The sequence below is a fragment of the Micromys minutus genome, assembly GCF_963924665.1.
Source record: "Micromys minutus genome assembly, chromosome: 12".
Taxonomy (NCBI): Eukaryota; Metazoa; Chordata; class Mammalia; order Rodentia; family Muridae; genus Micromys; species Micromys minutus.
The window spans coordinates 16,950,313-16,975,786 of NC_137981.1; the positions used below are offsets into that span (position 1 = coordinate 16,950,313).

At 36.7% G+C, this 25,474-nt stretch overlaps 1 protein-coding gene across 1 annotated transcript; it reads left to right on the forward strand.

Annotated features, from left to right (window-relative positions):
* Window positions 1-21,840: 21,840 nt before the first annotated feature.
* LOC308428227 (olfactory receptor 11G2-like) lies at window positions 21,841-22,776 on the forward strand (the record flags this gene model as incomplete). Its single annotated transcript, XM_080926637.1, has 1 exon — window positions 21,841-22,776. One exon carries the CDS (start codon window positions 21,841-21,843, stop codon window positions 22,774-22,776), a length of 936 nt encoding a protein of 311 aa, XP_080782763.1.
* Between the last annotated feature and the right edge of the window lie 2,698 nt (window positions 22,777-25,474).

Here is a 25,474-nt window from a genome sequence, read left to right on the forward strand (position 1 = left end):
GTTTTGAATGTTTTATTCTTCTTTTTTATCTCCTCTTATCATACACTACTTTGTCAATTTATCATTTATTATGAGCATAACATGTAGAAGTGTTTAATACTTAAACAGCTCTGTTATTACTGTAGCGGCTGTTTGACAGGAGCGGTAGATCTTAGAGTATTCTAGTGAACATCCCATTGAGAAGCCTATTTGACTTTTTGATTCAAGTTTGTTATCAAGTTGATGATTGGTTGACATTGAACAGAAATTATTTGAAAACAGCTACATTTTAAACTTCAACAGCAATGAATGCATTTTCTACTCTGTTGCACAGACAGAGAGGAGATGAACAGCTGTGTCTTTTGTGTTTGTGATGTCTGTCCTTACTGCACCAGATCATTGCCAGTTCTTGCTAAAATGCAGATGGTTAATTGCAATATTTGAGACTAAACTGGAGAAAATACTGGTTACAAAAGGACTTTATTTTATCTTAGTCAAGCCTAAGAAAATGTACACACTAAAATATTAAAACATGTATCACATTTTTCAAAGCTCCAGAACCTTACAAAAGGGGGTAAAATGGAATGTAAGAGCCACATAGTGATGAGGAGGACAGTGAAATGCTATCCTCTGGAAAAGACATCTCTGCCTCATATTCATGAACTTGCAGCTCTGGGATTGCCTACGAGAGCTTGCACATGACTAGGCTGAACAAAATGCAGTCACATATAAGAAGTAACTCTTGAGTTCCTGCCTCTCTAAGGGCAGTTGTTACCTGTTGATGAATGCTGAGGGAGAAGTCATTGTGTTTAGTGTTGGAGATAATGTTCCAATCAATAGCTCCAAGCACAGCCCCACATTGGTGGCCCTGCTTAAACCCAGTTGGCCATGGAGCAAAAAAGATACAGGAGTGGCAGGAGAATTAGCTGAGAAGAAGAAATTTGTTGAGAAAGAAAGGTGATAAGAGAAGGTGGAGAGTTGAGTGTGAACAGAGTGCTATGTGTGTGTATGTAATTGTAAATAATAAAAACTCTAAATATTTCAATATATTTGTAAAATTACACATAATCTACATAATTTCAGTGTATATCTGATAATCAGAGATTTTTCTGATCTACCTTTCTGAATTTCTAAATTAATAGTTCATAAATGTTGCTACTTTCAAAAACTGACTAAAGCTATGCTTTCTTAGCGAAAACCATTCTCATAATTTGTCTGATTCAAAGATCTGTCCCTTTTGGAAAACACTGGATATTTCTTCAGAAAGTAACTATTTAATGCTTCATAAAAATAAAGTACTGAAATAAAGGACTTAACATTGCTATTGTAGGAAGACATACACATTTATAAGAGGCCTTAAAAAATAATTTAAAATTTAGAATTGGCTTCCTGAGTTTCCACTGATTGAAAAATACTCAACAACAAAGACTCCTTCCAATATACAGGCAAACTATTCCATAAAGTACAAATAACCACTTCCAATCATATAAAATTACAGTTATCTCCTTGTACAAAGCTCAAGTGTAAGTGGATTAAAGATCTCCACATTAAACCTGATACACTGGAATTATTAGATGAGAAAGTAGGGAAAACCTTAGAACACATAGGCACAGGAGAAAATTTCCTAAACAAAACACCAATGGCTCAAGCTCTAAGGTCAAAGATTAACAAATGGGACTTAATGAGATTGCAAAGTTTCTGTAAGGCTAAGGACATCGTCAAGAAAACAAAACGGCAACCAACAGAATGGGAAAAGATCTTTACCAACACCACATCAGATAGAGGCCTAATATCTAAGGTGTACAAGGAACTCAAAAAGCTCGACACCAGAGAATCAAATAACCCTATTAAAAAATGGGGTACAGAGCTAAACAAATCTTTTTCAGTTGAGGAACTCCGAATGGCCGAAAAACATCTGAGGAAGTGCTCGACATCCTTAGCCATCAGGGAAATGCAAATCAAAACAACCCTTAGATTCCACCTCACACCAGTCAGATTGGCCAAGATCCAAAACTCAGCTGACAGCAGATGCTGGCGAGGCTGCGGAGAAATAGGAACACTTCTCCACTGTTGGTGGGGTTGCAAGCTAATACAACCACTCTGGAAATCGGTCTGGCGATACCTCAGAAAATTGGATATAGTACTACCTGAAGACCCAGCTATTCCACTTCTGGGCATATACCCCAGAGACACTTTAATACACAACAAAGATATATGCACCACAATGTTCATAGCGGCTCTATTTATAATAGCCAGAAGCTGGAAGGAACCCAGATGTCCTTCAGAAGACGAATGGATACAAAAATTGTGGTACATATACACAATGGAATACTACTCAGCCACCAGAAACAATGACTTAACCAAATTCTTAAGAAAATGGCTGCATCTAGAGAAGATCATCCTGAGTGAGATAACCCAATCACAAAAGAACAGACATAATATGCAGTCACTGATAGTGAGATTCTAACCCCAGAGGCTTGCACTCCCCCAGAAACAACTCACAGACTGTATGAAGTCCAAGAAATAAAGAAAACAAAAAAACTATACATATATTCACAAAACAAGAAGACTTTGACTATTTCCATGTTGCGTTTTGTTTTGCATGTACTTTACGCTTATTGCAACTAGTACGTTTTCAATGCATACTGTCAAGCCCTTGAAAAAAATCAAGTACCGACTAAAAAACATATTCACATGGTTTTATGTAAAATTTATTTTAATGTCTGAAAAAACAGTACTGACAAAAATGTATAATTTTAAGCAAAAAATGTTTAAAATCTTTACATCTATCTTTGTTTTGAAAAATAAAATTGTTTAAAAAAAATAAAAATTTTAAAGTATAACTTGCCTATTTTGGGCAACCTACTGTTAAAAATGTCATCATGAAGTTTTCAGACAAATGGATGGAACTAGAGAAACAATTATCCTGAGTGAGGTATCTCAGACCCAGAAAGACAAATACAGCATGCCTTCATTTATGATGGGATATTAACTGTTTAGTAATGATAATCAAGTTAAAATACACAGACAGAGAGAGGTTAGGTAAAGAGGAGGTCTCTATCGAGGATGAATGGATCTCAATGGGAATGAGAAATAGAATAGGTATTGTAGGTAGACTGATGGTCGGTGGGGATGTGAGCAGGAGAAATCTGGTGAGAGGAAAGGATGGAGAGAAAGTGAAGGGAGAGACGAGGTCATTGTGGCGTTCGTTCTCTCTCCCCCTCTCTCTCTGGTGTGTGTGTGTGTGTGTGTGTGTGTGTGTGTGTGTGTGTGTGTGTTTGTGTTTCTATGTGCCTGTCTGTGTGTCTGTGTATAATCCTAGTGTAATGGAAACTTTCTGGAATCTATGAAGAAGAACCTAGTGAGCAATTCTAGTTATGGAGGATATGTAGCCTGAAATGAGCATCTTTTGTGTCTTGATAAGGCTTCCAGTGGTGGGACTAGGTTGTATTTAGTTAAGTTGTTGGCTAAGGTCATCCTTTAAAAATTCCTAAACAACTTAAGCTGATGCTAGGACATAAGGTCATTCCCAGAAAACTGAGAGCAAAGTGCCATTGCAGAGAACAGTATCCACACAGCTCACTGAAAATATGAAGAAATACCTGCACATCAACCCACTAACCCAGCCACAAAACACTTGACCTATAATCTGTCCTGCCTGCAAGATGTGCTGGAGTAATGTTGGCACAGAACCTATAGAGTTTCCTGTCAATGTTTGGTTAAACTTGAGCCCCATGCATGAGAGGAAGTAAATTCCCTACACTGCCTGGATAGCCAGGAACTGGAGAGTGAATAGTGCAGACACCTATGATGGAACCAAACATGACTGGCAGATAACCAATTAACCAATCAATCAATCAACCAATAAAATAATTCCTATTAGTATTCTGCTATACTCATAGATTGGTAACATGGCCAGTTGTAATCAGAGACATCCACTCCAGCAGCAGATAGTAGTGGGTTTAGAGATGGCCAGACATTGTGAAAAAAAGAGTCTAGATTGGAGACCTCCATTGGGCATCTTCCCTTGAAACTCAGGGAACCCAGCAGGCATGGAGGATAGATTGTCAGAGTCAGAGTGGATGGAGGACACTAGGATAACATGGCTCAATAAATCAACTTGGCAGGGCCCACGTGGAATAACGGAGAGACAAACTGTAGTCACAGGACCTGCACCATGTCCTCTGCATATATATTATGGTGGTTAGCTTGGTGTTTCTGTTGGACTCCTAACAGTGGGAGCAGGTGTGTCACTGACTCTTATGCCTACTTTTCTTTAATGCCTACTTTTGAGACTCTTTTTCTTCTATTGAGTTGCCTTGTCTAGTATTGATATGAAACCTATTTCCTATTGTATCTTTTTTTGTCCTGTTTGTCTGTAGTTTCTTAAAACCCTGCTGCATTCTGAAGAGAAATAGAAGATTTGGCAGAGAGGGAAAAGTGTGTGGATGTACTGGAAAGAGTGGAGAGAGGGGAGGAGAAGTTGTAGACAGGATGTATTGTATGATTAAAGAATTTATTTTCAATAAAAAAGCTAGGCAGAACACTTAAACATTGCATATAAAGAACTGTAACATTTCTGTGTTAAACTTACTATATGTTTTATTTTCAGAACTTTAAAATTTTTGATTGTATTCTTTTTCCTTATTTGTTTTCCCTTACCTTCTGGATGAAAGCATGAATATTCTCTAAAATATATTCATACTTAATACATCGTGCATAATTAAAATGTATCATACTAATTGTTGTTTTATCAATTTATTATTTATTATGTGTGTAACATCCAGTGACTGTTTAATAAATACGCAGCTCTGTTATCACTTAAAATACTTTTCTGTGCTGGGAGCCACCAAGAACAGCCACTGACCACAGCAACTATGGTGGGCTCACTCCTACATCATCATACTGGCTACAGGAATTGAAGGGATCATAGAAAAAGTGGGTTTTTCAATATAGTTGCTGTTTGACAGGAGCTTTAGATCTCAGAGTATTGTAATGATGATCTCACTAAGAAGCCTTTTCAACTCTCTGATTTAAATCTATTACCAAGCTGATGATTGATTTTAAACAAAAATAATTTGAAAACAGTTGCCTATTAAACATCAACAGTAATGAGTAAATTTTCTACATTGTAGCACAGATAGAGAGGAGATAAACAACTGGGTATTTGTGATGTTTCTCTTCTTGGCATCCATTTCCTAGCCAATTCTTCCTAAAATACACGTGGTTAGTTGTAATATTTGGGACCAAATTGGATAAAATACTGGTTATGGAAGGGCTTTATATTATCTTGGTCAGACCTAAAAAATGTATACACTGCAATATTAACACATGTATCACATTTTAAAGCTCCAGAACCTTACAAAAGAGTGGTAACATGGAATGTAAGATCCACACAGTAATGAGGAGCACAGTGAAATGAAATCTCTAGGAAGGACATGGCTGCCTCATATTTAAGGACTCCCAGCTCTGGGATTGCCTACTAGAGTTTGCACATGATTAGGTTGGTCTAGGAACTCTTGAGTTCCAGCTCCTCCCAGCGCAGTCTTTACCAGCTGAGGAATGCTGAGGGAGGAGAAGTCACTGTGTCATGTGTTGGAGCTAATGTTTCAATCAATAGTTCCAAACACTTCCCCACATTGGTGGTGCTATTGAAACACAAATGACCATACATCAAAAAGATATGGGAGTAGCAGGAATTGATAAGAACAAGGTTAATGAGAAAGAAAGGGGATAAAAGAAGATGGAGATTTGTGTGTGAATAAAGTACATTAAATACATGTATAGAATTGTAAATAATAAAAACTCTAAATATTTAAATACATTTGTAAAATTTTGCATATTGTACAAGATTTCAGCATGCCTCTGATCATCAGAGGTCTTTCTGAACTACCTTTCTAAATCTCTAAATTAAGAGTTAAATGCATAAATGATGCTACTTTTAAAAACTGACTAACTCTATGCTTCTTTAGCCAAAATCTTTCCCATAATTTTCCTGATTCAAAGATTTGTTTGTTTTGTAAATGTTGGTATTTCCTCAGAAAGCAACTTCTTGGTGTTTCATAAGAAATAAAGTACTGGGATAAAGGACTTAGCATTGCTATTAAGGGGAGACATGCACTTTTATAAGAGGCCTTAAATCATAATTTAAAGTTCAGAATTGGTTGCATAATATCCACTGTGAGTTCCTGGGAGACAGATAACTACATAAACAAGAATTAACAGAAGGTGAGTTCACTGATTGGAAAATACTCTACAACAAAGACTTCCTTCCATAAACAGGAAAACAATCCTATAAGATACATATAACCACTTCCAATCACCCAAAGTTCAGGAGAAAAAATTTCTACGTTTGTATTTCTTTCCTTAAACTTGTTCCCAGCATCTTCATGCCATATCCACATAAACTTCAGAAAATCTGAGTGATATTTATCTTCAGTGTTAACAGCTGAGTGATACAAGTATCCAAAGTCAAAGCCCCTCTTACAACACTTCTATTGATTCTATTTTTATAGTTCTTAAATCCATTATTATTCAGATTTAAAATTATATATTTAAATTTCCTTTGGCATGCTTCTAACTAATAAAAATATGCTAATTTTGTTTCCAAAGTTACACTTATATCTTTATGTATTTAGTTCATGCATGTGTATATATGTGTTTGCTTATGTGTACATGCTCATGTGCATGCATGTGTTCATGTGTGAGTACATACATGCCATGGTGCACATGTGAAGATGAGAGGACATGTTACAGGTGTTGGTTCTCTCCTTTCACTGTTTAGGTCTCAGGGACCAGACTCAGGTCACAGAGTATAGAACCAAGATTCTGAGAAACACTATGACACATTCAGACTTCTGCAACCTCAGAGGAACTTTAGATTCTGTTAGAAATACTCTCAGAATTAGTTGATTCTTTGGTACACAAAGTGTACAAAATGTTCATTGACAATCTTTATTGTATTTTATAACTTGAGAGCCCATAACTGTATTTACTGATTAAAAGATATTAGTTGCTTTGAAAATTTGAAGGCAATTTTAATTGTTATTAAATTCTTTCATATTGAATTTATTTTAATTGTTATGAAAAATTTAATAGTAATATTTAATAGTAAGGGCAAATGAACAATAGTAAAAAGTGCTTTCTATTGTAGCACAGTTTCCTTCTCTTATAAAGTAAGAAATAAGATTTGGTTAAACCACAGAAGTCTGTGACATCTTGATTTACAGCTCCATATTTTTGTTTATATCCTCCTTTGTGGACTAAGATAATATTGTTAACAACTATTTCAAAGCAGTACTGTATTGTTATCTGAATTTGTTTGAAACAGCCACAAATTAAAATATAATGTGTTATTACATAAAGGGACACTTAAAATTTTCAATCTTTAGTAATAATTATAATATCTTAGATATTATGGCAAATCTCCTTAGAATTAGGACTAATCACACCTCATGAATTTATAAATATAGAATCAATATTTCCAGAAGAAAAACTAGAACTAAATTAAAGCAAATGATTTCAACTACACTAAACACTAGCTAAAATATCTCATGCAGTAGAGATAACTGTAGACAAGGGAGAGACATACAATGTAATAGAAGACTATGGCTGGCTAGACAAAGTATATGTTTTTCTCAACTGATACCTTTACACAGGTTATCCTGTGTTCTTGGTTATCTCAACTTTAGATATAATATTTCTATTATGTCATAAGTAAATTTTACCTCATTTAGAAGATGGATCAGAAGAGAAGAAGTACCCAGATCATAAAGGCTGGTAGTTTTGATATGGTTCAAGTATTAATTCATCAGTGGATTTACTATTCCTCTGTTCTGAAGACTCTTTTCTCACTTCTCAGATCCATTTTTATCAGACACAAGAATTTGTAATATAATGGGATATACTTTTAACTTTGACATTCACAAAGAGTCTGATAAATGACTAAATTTATAAATTATTGTGTAATAAATAAAATATCATGTAAGAGTTTTTAACATGTAACTTGTTTTTTTGGGCAATTTACATTTGTGTTTCTAGGTCATGAGCATTCATATGGAGTAAACTATTTCTCTCTTTTGAGGTAGAATGTGTGAGTTTTGTATTAACATCATGCAGTGTTTTTTGCAGCTCCCTCTCAGGGTTCTTTCACAAGGATACGTTTAAGATAGTCTCCTGGAAAATAGGAAAAATTTAAAAGCTTATAAAATTAATAAAATTAGATGTGTGTTTAGCAAAGAGTTTTCACTAAACTCAATTTTTGTCAGTTAGTGCTTAACTATGAAAGAATTTCCTCTGCTAACATATTGTGGTGAATTAACATGTTCCTTCTAGTGTTGGCCACTTTGTGTTGAGTCCTAGGTCATGGGACATAAAAGTAAGACTTTAAGGCTCTGTGAAATTCTGGACAATAATGTATTATCCTGGGTGTTTTTTCATGGTTACTTTCTTTTTCTTAAAGCTAAGTCCCAGAAGCAAAGTAGAGCAAATATTTTACATTTTTTACTAGCTAACTTCCCACTAATTCAGACAATAAGTATGTCTTCACATTCCATAACTTCACTGACCTGGAAAGCATGTGTGGAAAGGCTGAGGTTCCAGAGCTAGACCATCAAAATTCAAGGACAGCCTTTGTGCTGTATGTTAAATAAGTTATAACTTTTTATATGTTGGTTTTGCCTTTGGAAAATGTAGAGTGACAGGCCTGCTCATGTCATTTGTTGTGAGAATTAGAAAAATAGTATTTGTTAAGCCCCTGGAGTCGAGTTAATGCTCTCTATTGTACTTATAAAATCAAACTCTCAAGAACATCTATCTGTGTACAATAAAGTCAGTGTTGCCATTGAAAATGAGACCCTGGCTTGGAATATGGGAGATAATAGACAATTGTATAAGCAAATATTCATTTATCTTAACTTATTTTAATATCAGGTATATATGATAATGTCTTTCAAAAAGGGTTATTATGAAGTATGCTGACAGAGATATTGAATAGACAAAGTGCACTGTGCCTATATCTAACATATCACATACTCACACAATGCAAACAGTGAACTTTTTCCTTGGGCATAGATTTGTCAACCATATTTTGCTATTTTCCAAAGTTAAGCACTGTCATTACCTCCTTCTTGGACTGGAAGAGTGGATATCAAGAGAAGTTCCTTACAAGGCTCCTTCCAGGATTATCTGAGCACAGAGGGAACTGACTTCCTAACAGCCAGCTTAAATATCAGGTGCAAAAGTAAATCATGGGGATCAGTGGAACGTTTTGTCTAGGATCCTGGAACTTTAGACAGAGATGTCCTCCTCTTCTTGAATACTCTTTTATGCTAGAGAACAGTGTCATGACACAGCTCTCTAATATCCATTGTCTTGCTTACTCCTGTCCTCTGGGCATTGTGCCTTAATTTCTGATTCTTTATTCACCCAAGAGTAAGGAAATCATTCATTTTGTTGGGTCTTAATCTCTTGGAGATCTTTAGAGAGACAATTGTTAAGTTCATCAGTCACTCACCAAACCTGTTCTGGACACTTGTAATATGTTTACAAAGCCCAGTGTATGGTTTAGCAAGAGTTTATTAATTGTGTGACAAGTTAATTTTAATATTGGCTTCTGAAGAAAGATCCTCCTCCATTGAAGAACAAGGTTCACTGGGGAGTAGTGGAGTAGTCTTTGAAGTTTAGGAAAAAAATCACACACTTTTTGGACCATTTTAGTGACTTCTTTCTCCTTCAATCACAGCTCTTGAATCTTATGAGTAATTTACCAAATACAGATGTGAGGTGATCAGACTAGGGTCATACTCTAAAAATGTGCACATGAGCTGCATTTTGAGGTGGATAAATTTTAAGACCTCTTGATTCCTAATAGAGTTATTTTTTTCATTATTTTCTCATTTTATTATTTTTTTGAGAATTTGTGTAATGTATTTTGATCATACTAACCACTCTAAGTTTTACCAGATCAATCTACTTACCCATTTACTTAAATTTGTGTCCTATTTTTTTAACCCAGCCAGTTGAATTTGCACTTCCATTATCTTGCATGTGTGGTCTTTCAGTATAACATGATTCAACTACCAGGGTCCACATCTTTAAAGAAAACTGATTATTCTTCTCCCAGCAGCTATTGATTGCCAATAATGCCTCAGCTAGAAACAGATGTCACTCCTAACTTCTTTCTCTATTCTAAGATATATGTTCACCTTGAGCATGTGTGTCTTTTGTGTGTTATCACAACCATCATGAATTCATACATGCAAGTTTCCTGATGTATTTGAGAAGTACTATTTACTTTTAGTCACAGACTACCTTTGTTTATTGCAACCTTTCCACCTCTGTCTGCCCTGATAATTCTTGAGCCTTTGGAGGTGTGGTGTTAGATAGATTTATCTTTTAGAAAGGAGAATTACATTCTTTTATTTTATATATCTTGCCAATTTTTGGATCTTTTGTTTTTTTTGCCTGATTACCCATTTAAATTAGCTGCTTAAAAATAAGCAATATTTTAAGTAACTTAAAATGAAATTTACTTTTTTTTTGTTTGTTTTTCAGGGAAGAATATTCAGAGATCCAATTTAGTTAATTCAACAAGTCTTGAAAACGTACTAGTTGCTATAAGCGTAAAGTACATGCAAAACAAAACGCAACATGGAAATAGTCAAAGTCTTCTTGTTTTGTGAATATATGTATAGTTTTTTTGTTTTCTTTATTTCTTGGACTTCATACAGTCTGTGAGTTGTTTCTGGGGGAGTGCAAGCCTCTGGGGTTAGCATCCCACTATCAGTGACTGCATATTATGTCTGTTCTTTTGTGACTGGGTTATCTCACTCAGGATGATCTTCTCTAGATGCAGCCATTTTCTTAAGAATTTGGTTAAGTCATTGTTTCTGGTGGCTGAGTAGTATTCCATTGTGTATATGTACCACAATTTTTGTATCCATTCGTCTTCTGAAGGACATCTGGGTTCCTTCCAGCTTCTGGCTATTATAAATAGAGCCGCTATGAACATTGTGGTGCATATATCTTTGTTGTGTATTAAAGTGTCTCTGGGGTATATGCCCAGAAGTGGAATAGCTGGGTCTTCAGGTAGTACTATATCCAATTTTCTGAGGTATAGCCAGACAGATTTCCAGAGTGGTTGTATTAGCTTGCAACCCCACCAACAATGGAGAAGTGTTCCTATTTCTCCACAGCCTCGCCAGCATCTGCTGTCATCTGAGTTTTGGATCTTGGCTAATCTGACTGGTGTGAGGTGGAATCTTAGGGTTGTTTTGATTTGCATTTCCCTGATGGCTAAGGAAGTCGAGCACTTCCTCAGATGTTTTTCGGCCATTCGGTGTTTCTCAACTGAAAATGATTTGTTTAGCTCTGTACCCCCTTTTTTAATAGGGTTATTTGATTCTCTGGTGTCTAGCTTTTTGAGTTCCTTGTACACCTTGGATATTAGGCCTCTATCTGATGTGGTGTTGGTAAAGATCTTTTCCCATTCTGTTGGTTGCCGTTTTGTTTTCTTGACGATGTCCTTAGCCTTACAGAAACTTTGCAATCTCATTAAGTCCCATTTGTTAATCTTTGACCTTAGAGCTTGAGCCATTGGTGTTTTGTTCAGGAAATTTTCTCCTGTGCCTATGTGTTCTAAGGTTTTCCCTACTTTCTCATCTAATAGTTCCAGTGTATCTGGTTTAATGTGGAGATCTTTAATCCACTTACACTTAAGCTTTGTACAAGGAGATAAGAACGGGTCTATTTTCATTCTTTTGCATGTTGAGTGCTAGTTGGACCAGCACCATTTGTTGAATAGGCTGTCCTTTTTCCATTGAATGTTTACTGCTCCTTTGTCAAAAATCAGGTGACCATATACATGAGGGCTCATTTCTGGATCTTCTATTCTATTCCATTGATCCACTTGCCTATTTCTGTACCAGTACCATGCAGTTTTCAGCACAATTGCCTTGTAATATAGCTTGAGGTCAGGGATAGTGATTCCCGCAGATGTTTTTTTGTTGTTGAGGATGGATTTCGCTATTCTAGGTCTTTTGTTATTCCATATGAAATTGCACATTGATCTTTCCAATTCCATGAAGAACTGGGTTGGAATTTTGATGGGGATTGCATTGAATCTGTAGATTGCTTTTGGTAGGATGGCAATTTTTAAGATGTTGATTTTTCCAATCCATGAGCATGGGAGATCTTTCCATTTTCTGAGATCCTCCTCAATTTCTTTCTTTAGAGGTTTGAAGTTCTTGTTGTTCAGGTCCTTCACTTGCTTATTTAGAGTCACACCAAGGTTTTTCATAGTTTTTGTAACGATTGTGAAGGGTACGTTTTCCCTAATTTCTTTCTCCACATGTTTGTCCTTTGAGTACAGGAAGGCTACTCATTTGTTTGAGTTAATGTTGTATCCGGCCACTTTGCCGAAGTTGTTTATCAGCTGTAGGAGTTCTCTGGTGGAATTTTTGGGGTCACTCAAGTACACTATCATGTCATCGGCAAAGAGTGATGTTTTTATCTTTTCCTTTACGATTTGTATCACCTTGATCTCCTTTTGCTGTCTAATTGCTCCAGCAGGACTTCCAGTACTATGTTGAATAGGTAGGGGGAGAGTGGGCAGCCTTGTCGAGTCCCTGATTTTAGTGGGATTGCTTCAAGTTTCTCCCCATTAAGTTTGATGTTGGCTGTTGGTTTGCTGTATATTGCTTTTATTATGTTTAAGTATGGGCCTTGGATTCCTGTTCTTTCCAGGACTTTTAACATGAAGGGGTGTTGGATTTTGTCAAATGCTTTCTCAGCATCTAGTGATATGACCATGTGATTTTGGTCTTTGAGTTTGTTTATATGGTGGATTACATTGATGGATTTCCTTATGTTAAACCATCCCTGCATCCCAGGGATGAAGCGTACTTGGTCATGATGAATGATTGTTTTGATGTGTTCTTGGATTCGGTTTGCGAGGATTTTCTTGAGTATTTTTTTTTTTTAAACGATTTTATTTTTCAAAACAAAGATAGATGTAAAGATTTTAAACATTTTTTGCTTAAAATTATACATTTTTGTCAGTACTGTTTTTTCAGACATTAAAATAAATTTTACATAAAACCATGTGAATATGTTTTTTAGTCGGTACTTGATTTTTTTCAAAAGCTTGACAGTATGCATTGAAAACGTACTAGTTGCAATAAGCGTAAAGTACATGCAAAACAAAACGCAACATGGAAATAGTCAAAGTCTTCTTGTTTTGTGAATATATGTATATTTTTTGTTTTCTTTATTTCTTGGACTTCATACAGTCTGTGAGTTGTTTCTGGGGGAGTGCAAGCCTCTGGGGTTAGCATCCCACTATCAGTGACTGCATATTATGTCTGTTCTTTTGTGACTGGGTTATCTCACTCAGGATGATCTTCTCTAGATGCAGCCATTTTCTTAAGAATTTGGTTAAGTCATTGTTTCTGGTGGCTGAGTAGTATTCCATTGTGTATATGTACCACAATTTTTGTATCCATTCGTCTTTTGAAGGACATCTGGGTTCCTTCCAGCTTCTGGCTATTATAAATAGAGCCGCTATGAACATTGTGGTGCATATATCTTTGTTGTGTATTAAAGTGTCTCTGGGGTATATGCCCAGAAGTGGAATAGCTGGGTCTTCAGGTAGTACTATATCCAATTTTCTGAGGTATCGCCAGACCGATTTCCAGAGTGGTTGTATTAGCTTGCAACCCCACCAACAGTGGAGAAGTGTTCCTATTTCTCCACAGCCTCGCCAGCATCTGCTGTCATCTGTGTTTTGGATCTTGGCCAATCTGACTGGAGTGAGGTGGAATCTTAGCGTTGTTTTGATTTGCATTTCCCTGATGGCTAAGGATGTCGAGCACTTCCTCAGATGTTTTTCGGCCATTCGGAGTTCCTCAACTGAAAAAGATTTGTTTAGCTCTGTACCCCATTTTTTAATAGGGTTATTTGATTCTCTGGTGTCGAGCTTTTTGAGTTCCTTGTACACCTTAGATATTAGGCCTCTATCTGATGTGGTGTTGGTAAAGATCTTTTCCCATTCTGTTGGTTGCCGTTTTGTTTTCTTGACGATGTCCTTAGCCTTACAGAAACTTTGCAATCTCATTAAGTCCCATTTGTTAATCTTTGACCTTAGAGCTTGAGCCATTGGTGTTTTGTTCAGGAAATTTTCTCCTGTGCCTATGTGTTCTAAGGTTTTCCCTACTTTCTCATCTAATAATTCCAGTGTATCAGGTTTAATGTGGAGATCTTTAATCCACTTACACTTGAGCTTTGTACAAGGAGATAAGAACGGGTCTATTTTCATTCTTTTGCATGTTGAGTGCCAGTTGGACCAGCACCATTTGTTGAATAGGCTGTCCTTTTTCCATTGAATGTTTACTGCTCCTTTGTCAAAAATCAGGTGACCATATACATGAGGGCTCATTTCTGAATCTTCTATTCTATTCCATTGATCCACTTGCCTATTTCTGTACCAGTACTATGCAGTTTTCAGCACAATTGCCTTGTAATATAGCTTGAGGTCAGGGATAGCGATTCCCGCTGATGTTTTTTTGTTGTTGAGGATGGTTTTCGCTATTCTAGGTCTTTTGCTATTCCATATGAAATTGCACATTGATCTTTCCAATTCCATGAAGAACTGGGTTGGAATTTTGATGGGGATTGCATTGAATCTGTAGATTGCTTTTGGTAGGATGGCCATTTTTAAGATGTTGATCTTTCCAATCCATGAGCATGGGAGATCTTTCCATTTTCTGAGATCCTCCTCAATTTCTTTCTTCAGAGGTTTGAAGTTCTTGTCATACAGGTCCTTCACTTCCTTAGTTAGAGTCACACCAAGGTATTTCATAGCTTTTGTAACTATTGTGAAGGGTACCTTTTCCCCAATTTCTTTCTCCACATGTTTGTTTTTTGAGTATAGGAATGCTACTGATTTGTTTGAGTTAATTTTGTATCCGGCCACTTTGCTGAACTTGTTTATCAGCTGTAGGAGTTCTCTGGTGGAATTTTTGGGGTCACTCAAGTACACTATCATGTCATCGGCAAAGAGTGATGTTTTTATCTCTTCCTTTCCGATTTGTATCCCCTTGATCTCCTTTTGCTGTCTAATTGCTCCAGCCAGGACTTCCAGTACTATGTTGAATAGGTTGGGGGAGAGTGGGCAGCCTTGTCGAGTCCCTGATTTTAGTGGGATTGCTTCAAGTTTCTCGCCATTAAGTTTGATGTTGGCTGTTGGTTTGCTGTATATTGCTTTTATTATGTTTAAATATGGGCCTTGGATTCCTGTTCTTTCCAGGACTTTTAACATGAAGGGGTGTTGGATTTTGTCGAATGCTTTCTCAGCGTCTAGTGAGATGACCATGTGATTTTCGTCTTTAAGTTTGTTTATATGGTGGATTACATTGATGGATTTCCTTATGTTAAACCATCCCTGCATCCCAGGGATGAAGCCTACTTGGTCATGATGAATGATGGTTTTGATGTGTTCTTGGATTCGGTTTGCAAGGATTTTGTTGAGTATTTTTGCATCAATGTTCATAAGTGAGATTGGTCTGAAGTTCTCTTTCTTTGTAGGGTCTTTGTGTGGCTTAGGTACGAGGGTTATTGTAGCCTCAAAAAATGAGTTGGGTAATATTCCATCTGATTCTATGTTTTGGAATAGTTTGGCGAGTATTGGTGTTATATGCTCAATAAATGTCTGATAAAATTCTGCACTGAACCCGTCTGGACCTGGGCTTTTTTTGGTTGGGAGGCTTTTGATGACTTCTTCTATTTCTTTAGGTGTTATAGGGTTATTAAGATGGTTTACTTGGTCCTGGTTTAACTTTGGGACCTTGTATCTCTCTAGGAATTCATCCATTTCTTCCAGATTTTCCAATTTTGTGGAGTATAAGTTTTTGTAGTAGGATCTGATGATTTTTTGAATTTCCTCAGTTTCAGTTGTTATGTCCCCACTTTCCTTTCTGATTTTGTTAATTTGGATACTCTCTTTTTGCCCTCTAGTTAGTCTGGCTAGGGGTTTATCAATCTTGTTGATTTTCTCAAAAAACCAACTCTTGGTTTTGTTGATTTTTTCAATGGTTCTTTTTGTTTCTATTTTGTCTATTTCTGCCCTAATTTTGATTATTTCTTGCCATCTACTCTTTTTGGGTATATCTGCTTCCTTTTGTTCTAGGGCTTTTAGCTGTGCTGTCAGGTTGCTGATGTGAGCTCTCTCCAGTTTCTTTGCAGAAGCACTTAGGGCTATGAGTTTTCCTCTCAATACTGCTTTCATTGCATCCCATAGGTTTGGGTATGTTGTGTTTTCATTTTTGTTGAATTCTAGAAAATCCTTAATTTCTTTCTTTATTTCTTCTTTGACCCTGCTATTCTTTAACAGAGCATTGTTTAGTTTCCATGTGTATGTGGGCTTTTTGTTGTCTTTGTTGTTGTTAAAGAGCAGCCGTAGACCACGGTGATCTGAGAGGATGCATGGGAGTATTTCAATCTTCTTATATCGATGGAGGCTCGTTCTGTGTCCAATTATGTGGTCAATTTTTGAGAAGGTGCCATGGGGTGGTTAGAAGAAGGTGTATTCTTTTACTTTGGGATAGTATGTTCTGTATATATCTATTAATTCTAGTTGGTTCAAAGTTTCTGCCAGTTTTGCAGTGTCCTTGTTCAGTTTCTGTTTCCCTGATCTGTCCATTGGTGAGAGTGGGGTATTAAAGTCTCCCACTATTATTGTGTGGGGTGAAATGTATTTTTTGAGCTTTAGTAGAGCTCAAAAACTCAGGTGACCACAGATGCTGGAGAGCATGTGGAGAAATAGGAACACTCTTACACTGTTGTGGAATTGTCAACTGGTGCAACCACTCTGCAAATCAGTCTGGTGGTTACTCAGAAAAGTGGAGATAGTGCTACCTGAGGACCCAGCTATACCACTCTTAGGCTTATACCCAAAATAGCTCCAATATCTAATGAGGACACAGGTTCAACAATGTTCATAGCAGCCATATTTATAATAGGCACAAGCTGGAATCAACCCAGATGTCTCTCAACAGAGGAATGGATTCAGAAATTGTGGTACATATACACAATGGAGTACTACTTAGTTGTTAAAAACAACAAGTTCATGAAATTCCTAAGCGAATGGATGGAACTTAAAGCTATAACCCTAAGATAACCCAGTCATAAAAAAAATACCTCATAGTATGTACTCATTTATAAGCTGATACCAGCCCCCCCCCAAAAAAAAGAAAGAGCTTGGAATACCTAAGAAACCATCCACAGAACTTATGAACCTCAAAACAAGGAAGATCAGAATGTGAATGCCTCAGTCCTTCTTAGAAGGGAGAACAAACCAGAGGAGGAAATACAAGGCTAAATAGAGAAGCAGAGATTGATGAAAATATCTAGACACTGCCTCACCTGGAGAACTACCATATATGCAGTCACCAAACTCAAGCAATATTACTGATGCCAAGAAGTGTTTACTGGCAGGAACCAGACACCAGCATGGATGTCTCCTCAGAGGCTCTCCCAGAGTCTTACAAATACAGATGAGGTTGCTTACGGCTAAACATCAGACTGAACATGGGGACCCCATTGAAAAAGCTAGTAAAAGGACTGAAATAGCTGAAAGATTTGCACCCTCATGGGAAGAACAACATCATCATCGGCCAAGGCACTGAGGTGGAAAGGGTGATTGGGAGATGGAGTACCTTCATGGAAACAAGTTGAGGGGGAGGAGAGAGAGGGGTTGAGGGGAGAGTATAACATTGGAAATGTAAATACAGAGAATATCTTTTCTTAAAAAGAGGCAGAGGAAATAGATGACTGTAACAAAATAGTCTTCAAAAGTACAACAGAGCAGATGTATGTATGAACTCATAGTGATTGTGAGACCATGCACAAGACATACATGTTCAAGATGAATAAATATTGTAGCATAGAGAAAGAAGATGGGAGTGGAGTCTGTCCTAGCTGAGCAGTTATTGGCAATCGACAGCGGCTAGAACAGGGATGATTAGTTTTCTTTAAGGAGGTGGCAGCTGGTAGCTGAATCATGCTTGATTGTAAGGCCACATATCCAAGAGTATAAGAAAAGCACAAATTCAGCTGGATGAGTAAATAAAATAGGACACAAATTTGCATGAGTGGGGAAGTAAGTAGATCTGGTAGAACTTAGAGTGGTCAGTATGATCAAAATACATTACACAAATTCTCAAAGAACTAATAAAAATGAGAAAATAATGGAAAAGAAAACTAACTTTACTATGGATGAAGTTTTGAAACTGAGTGAGCCGTTCCATATTGTAGCTCCTGTGCCCATTTCTACAGTATGACATTAGTCTGATCCCCCTCACATCTGAACCCTCATATCTGGTAAATTACCTACAAGAGCTGTGATGACAAGGAGAGAGGAGTCACTAAAATGGTCCAAAAAGTGTGTGAGTTTTGTTGTAACTTCAGACCCATTCACTACTCCCCCCATGAATCTAGAATCTAGAAAGGAGGATCCCTCATCAAAAACCACAACTGAAGTTAACATGTTACAAAATTAACAAACCTGTATTATGGATACCACCATATCCAGGGCTTAGTGAGCATGTGCAAGTATCCAGAACAGGTTTTCTGAGTGACTGATACTCTGAAAAATTGTCTCTCTAAAGAGCTCTATGAGATTAAGACCCAACAAAGTGAAGGACTTCCTTGCCCTTGGGTGAAAATAAAAATAAGAAATTAAAGTACAATGCCCAGAGGAAGAGAGTGGGCAGGGGAATAAATATTAGAGAGCTGTTTCTGACATTGTTCTCTAGAATAAAAGGATGCTCAGTAACAGAGAACAAGCCCGGGATTCTACAGAAAATACTCCACTGACCTTCATGACACATTTTTTTGCACCTTATCTTTAAGCTGAATATTATGAAGTAATCTATCTCAGCCCTCAAAGAATTCTTTAAGGAACCATGTAAGAAGCTTCGCTTAATATTCTCTCTTCCAGTTCAGGAAAGAAGGTATTTTGGTACTTAACTAAGGAAAATAGTAAATTATAGTTAAAGAATCCATGCCCGTGCAAAAGTCCAGTGTTCACATTGTGAGTGTCTGATGTGTCATAGATAAGCACAGGGCACCTTTTCTATTTACCATCTCAATCCGCACACTTCTTTCTGGACGGCATTATCACACCCACTTGGTATTAGAAGAAATTAAGAGAAATAAATATTTGCTTGTAGATTTTTCAGTATGGTGTACTTAACTGCCATAATCCATGCTAGGGTCTCATTTTCTAAAGAAACACTGATTTTAGAGTACACAGATGGGTAATATTAAGAGTTTAATTTTATACTTAGTATGGAGAGCACTAACTGGATGCCAAGCACTTAAAAAATACTATTTTTCTAATTTGTAAAACAAACCACATGGGTAGAACTGTTACTGTCCATTTTCCAAAAGGAAAAACCAACATATATGAAAATTATAACTTGTCTCACATATGAAGCAAAGATGCTGGATTCAACCCCAGTGATCTAGCTTTGGAATCTTTGCCTTTCCACACATGCTTTAAAGGCCAGTGAAGTCATGGAATAAGCGGATATATTTATTGTCTGGACTGATGGGAAGTTTACTAGTGAAAATGCAAAACATGGGTTCTACTCTATTTCTGGGACTTAGTTTTAAGGGGAAAGAAAGAAACCATAAAAAAAGATACAGGGCATTAAATTATTGTTCAGAATTCCACAGAAGTCAGAACCCCTACTTTTATGTCCAGTTCATAGGACTCAACACAAAGTGTCCAACACCAGAAGGAACAGGTAAGTTTACAGCAACATGTTAGCAAAGTAGATTCTTTCATATTTAAGCACTAACTGACAAAAATGGAGTACCAGCAGTCAAATAAAAGCATTTTATCCTCAATTCACATCTAATTTTATTAGCATTAAAAGCTTCCATAATTCTTTTATTTCCCAGGAAAGTTTCTTAAAGCTTATGCTTGGGAAAGTATCCTGAGAAGAAGCTACTTAAAACAACACACTGTATGTTATTGATACAAAGCACACAGCTCCCACCTCAATACAGGTAAGAAATAGTCTTAATTTGTGGATACTTCAAAAGAAATCAGGTAGAAATACAGCACTCCATGTGAATGCTCATAGTTTAGAAACACAAATGCAGGTTGCTCCAAAAGACATGTTATGCTTTTAAAATGCTTACATAGTATTTTACTTATTATACAATAAGGAAACTCATAAATTGAGCCATTTATCAAACACATCATTATTAGACTCTCCCTGCATGTGAAGGTTACCTACTATTTGTCCCATAGCATTATAAAAGCTCATTCCTACTGTCTGGTAAAGATTGGTCTGAAAAGCCAGGAAAGGTCTTCAGGAGAGAGAAATAGTAAATCCTGGAATCATATCAAGTTTATCAGCCTTTATAATCTGGGTCTGACTTCACTTTTATTCTACACTTTGAATCTGATAAAACTTTTACTTATGACATAATGGAAATATTATATCTAAAGTAGAAATAGTGAAGAACATACAACGGCCTATGAAACTAAAAATATCAGTTGAGGAAAAATAGATATTTCGGCTGGCCAATCATAGTCTTTGATTAGATTGCATGTTCCTTTCTTTGTTTACAGATATCTGTACTACATGATGTTTAAGGTGCTGGAAATAATGTTTGCCTTTATTTCTAGTTTGCTTTCTGGAAATTTTGAATGCATTTTTATAAGCTCATAAGGAATAATTAGTTCTAATTCTAAGGGAAATTTGCCATAATATCTAAGTTATTATAATTCTTATCTGTGATTGATAATTTTAAGTATCCTGTTATGTTGGTAATACATTAGATCTAATTTGAAATTTCAAAAGAATGCAGATAACAATACAGTACTGCCTTAACATATTTTTAACAAACTTTTCTTTTCCATTAAACAAGTAAAGAAACAAAAATCCAGACTTGTACATCAAGATTGCATAGACTTTTGTGGCTTAATCAAATCTTATTTCTTATTTTGTAATTGGGAAGGGAAATTGTGCTACAAGAGGAGTCAGTTTTGTACTATTGTTCATTTACCCCTTTAGCAAACTATTTTAATGTTTAATGATCAAAAGTATTAACTATCACTTAATCAATAACTATAGGCATGGGCTCTCAAGTTATGAAGTACCTTGAACATTGTCAATGGAGATTATTTGGTGAAATTTAGGTACAAAAGAGTCAATTAAATCTGTAATATTTCTTACCAAAATTTTAAAAAATCAAGTACTATAAAAATATATTCATATATATTCACACTAAAATGCTTTTTTAAAAATCTGTAATATTTCTAACAGTCTAAAGTTACTCTGAGGTAGCAAGTCTGAATGTGTCATAGTGATTTTCAGAATTGTGATTCTATACTCTGGTGGCCTGAGTCTGATCCCTGAGAACCTAAACTGGTAGGAGAGAAGCACCTGTAATATGTCCTCTCATCTCCATATGTGCACTGTGGCATGCATGTACTCACACATGAGTCATGTGTATTTTCCATCACAACAAAAACAATACTCTTTGATGTACCAGTTCCATCACACTATGCTTGCAATGGTGTTTCATCAAAAAATCAACTTAGTCTGTTTATATCAGTAAAAGAGAAACGGAGGAGTGGCTGGTTATGCAGCACAGAGTGGGGGATTAAATACTGCCCCTCATTTCTTAATATCCAGTACTTAGAAAAAAAAATTCTAGGAAAACTGTAAAAATGCAATTAAATATAGAGATGATGAAGAGCAAACTATTCTGTTTGGGCAAAAATTATACTCCCTCAGCTACTTCTAGAATATTCAACAATTTCTGGTGCTTTCACAGGTCAAACAGATGAAAACCCTCAGCAGTCCAAACAACTCCAGCACCATCACTGGCTTCATCCTACTGGGCTTCCCATGCCCCAGGGAGGGGCAGATCCTCCTCTTTGTCCTCTTCTTCATTGTCTACCTCCTTACCCTCATGGGCAACACCTCCATCATCTCTGCAGTATGCTGGGATCAGAAACTCCACACACCCATGTACCTCCTGCTGGCCAACTTCTCCTTCCTGGAGATCTGGTATGTCACCTCCACAGTCCCCAACATGTTGGCCAACTTCCTCTCTGACAGCAAGGTCATCTCTTTCTCTGGATGCTTCCTGCAGTTCTATTTCTTCTTCTCCTTGGGTTCTACAGAATGCTTTTTCCTGGCAGTCATGGCATTTGATCGCTACCTTGCCATCTGCCGGCCACTACATTACCCTTCTCTCATGACTGGGCGCCTCTGCAACATCCTTGTGATCAGTTGCTGGGTGCTTGGTTTCCTCTGGTTCCCTGTTCCCATCATCATCATCTCCCAGATGTCCTTCTGTGGGTCTAGAATTATAGACCACTTCCTGTGTGACCCAGGCCCTCTGTTGGCCCTGGCCTGTTCCAGAGCTCCATTGATGGAGGTTTTTTGGACAATGATAACATCTCTTCTCTTGTTTATTCCTTTTCTCTTCATTATGGGATCTTATACATTGGTCCTGAGAACTGTGTTTAGAGTTCCTTCAAGAGATGGACAAAAAAAGGCCTTCTCCACTTGTGGGTCTCATCTCACAGTAGTTTTACTCTTTTATGGCTCAGTGATGATTATGTATCTGAGCCCGTCATCTGAGCATGAAGCTGGGATGCAGAAGCTTGTGACTCTGTTTTACTCTGTGGTTACTCCACTCCTTAATCCTGTGATATACAGTCTGAGGAACAGAGATATGAAAAATGCCCTGCAGAAGATTTTAAGAACATAAAAATTGTAATTTTAAGCAAACAAAAAATGTTTAACCACATACACATGTATTTGAATATATATTGAATTTATATGTGTGTGGATATTATTCAACCACAAGAATGATCAAATTGCACCATTTATAACAACATAAATAACATGGAAAAACATTGTGTGAGGTAAAAAAATGTCAGTTATGGGAAATCAAATTCTGCATGTTCTCACTTATGTGTAGAAAGTGTTTTTTTTTTTTTTTTAATGAATAGGATAATGCTTCTCAGATATTGCTAGGAAGTATAAGGAGTAGCAATGTGGTTAGTGTTTGCTGGATAATTATTCAATATATATATAATCATAATAAAATAATATATATATAGAACAAAAATAAAAATATAGAACGAAAGATCTTAAAACATGCTTATAATCTGAGCCCTTGAATGGTGGGACAGGAGGATCTGAATTTTAAGGTGGCTTGGGTACCTAAGATCATGTTTCAGATCGGGGAGAGGTCAGAGGACAAGGGAAAAGGTCGAAACATGGAGGTCCCCAAGGATCAGCTCGATCCAGGTGGAATCAATTGGACTTAAATAGCTATGAACATTTACGGATTGTATAGGTCTAATATCTCATATAGAAGGGCGATTTGTATATTTTTCTATTTAATATAATCTTGTTGTGTAGAGGGTTTGTGGATTGAGAATTGAATACATAAACTTGTGTGAAAGGCTAAAAATAAATAAATAAATAGAAGGCATGGTGGTTCATGCCTTTGATTTTTATATTTCCTGTTTCTCTAGAAGACCCCATTACCAAAGGCAGTTTAGAAAAGAGAAGGATTACTTTATATCCAGATTGTGTATATACTTTATCATTCCATGGAACCAAGACAAGATATTAAAGCAGGAAACTGGAGGCCAGCACGGAATTAGAGACCAGGAAGGAGCATACTTTACTGGCTTTCTTTCCATAGCTTTCTTAACTTTCTGTCTCCTATAGCCCATGACCATTTGCCCAGGAATAGCACTACCCACAGTAGCATGGACACTCCCACCTCAATCGTTAATGAAGAAAATGCTGCACAGATACGCTCAAAGGCCAATCCAACTGACACTAGTTCTAGGTGACTAATTTATGTCAAGTAGACAAAAATGATTGTCTATTCCAATGATATGCCAAAACATACAATTTCCAACCTGACCTACAAACACATTGCTATTAAATGACTTTTACTTTGTTTATTCTTAAGCCCCCGTGTTAATATAATGATATAAAACATACTCTTAATTTTTTAAACTCCCAGTTCAGAAAGTTGTCATCTGTTTAAGAATGAGTGTAAGGCTATGCCCCACTTTCTGTTCTTAATTTATAATAATAATAATAATAATAATAATAATAATAATAATAATAATAATAATTTTTATTACTTTTATTCTTTTACAATCCAGTCATCCCCCCCCCATGTCCCCCGTTCCAGAGTTCATCATCCCATTTCTCCTCACCCTTGTCTCCAAGAGGATGCCCCCAGCAAGCCTCCCCACTTCCTGGGGCCTCAAGTCTTTTGAGGGTTAGGCACATCTCCTCCCACTGAGGCCAGACCAGGCAGTCCTCTGCTGTATATGTGTTGGGAGATTCAGACCAGCTCTTGTATGCTGCCTGGTAGATGGTGCAGAGTCTGAGAGATCTCAGGAGTCTGGGTTTATCGGGACTGCTGGTCTTCCAGTTGGGTCACCCTCCTCCTCAGGGTCTTTCAGCCTTCCCCTAATTCAACCACAGGGGTCTCTGTCTTCAGTTCAATGGTTGGGTGTAACTATCTGCATCTGTCTTAGTCAGATGATTGTTGGGCCTCTCAGCGGACAGCCATGCTAGGCTCCATTTTTGTTGATAGTTCTTAGGGATTTTTGCCTTCTTTTGATAATTTCTTTATATAAATACTAGCTTCATTTTTTTTCTTACAACTTTGCTTAAAAACAGAGATACATGTACAGATTATTAAAAGCATTTTAGCATAAATATATATGGATATATTTTTGTCAGTCTTTGATTTTTTAAAAAGGTTTGATAGTATGCATTGAAATCTTACTATTTACAAAGACCATAAAGTATATATAAGACAAAACATAACATGGAAATACTCAGTTTTTTTCTGATGTGTAAAGATTAAACATAATGAATTTTAAATACCAAAAATTTCCACAAGTCTATCTTCTTAGTTTGTGAGTTATTACTGATTTAAGGTGTCGGTATACCCCACTCTGAGAGGGTATTATACACTTAATGTTTTTTTTTTTCCAAGAAGGACTGAAGCTTCCACTTTTAGGGCCTTTTTTGAGCTTCATATGGTCTGTGAGTGTTTCTTGGGGAGTCAAAGCTTGCTGAGGCTAGTATCCAATTATCAGTGACTGCATATTGTGTCTGTTCTTTTGTGACTGCATTACATCACTCAGGATGATATTCTCTAGATACATCCATTTTCCTAGGAATTTCATAAAGTCATTGTTTCTAATAGTAGAGTAGTACTCCATTGTGTAAATATACCACAATTTCTGTATCCATTCATTTATGGAAGGACGACTTGGTTCTTTCCAGCTTCTGGCTATTATAAATAAGGATGTTATGAACATGCTAGAGCATGTGTCCTTATTGTATGTTGTAGCTTCGTTGGGGCATATGTCCAGAAGTGGAATAACTGGGTCTTCAGGTAGGACTATGTCCCATTTTCT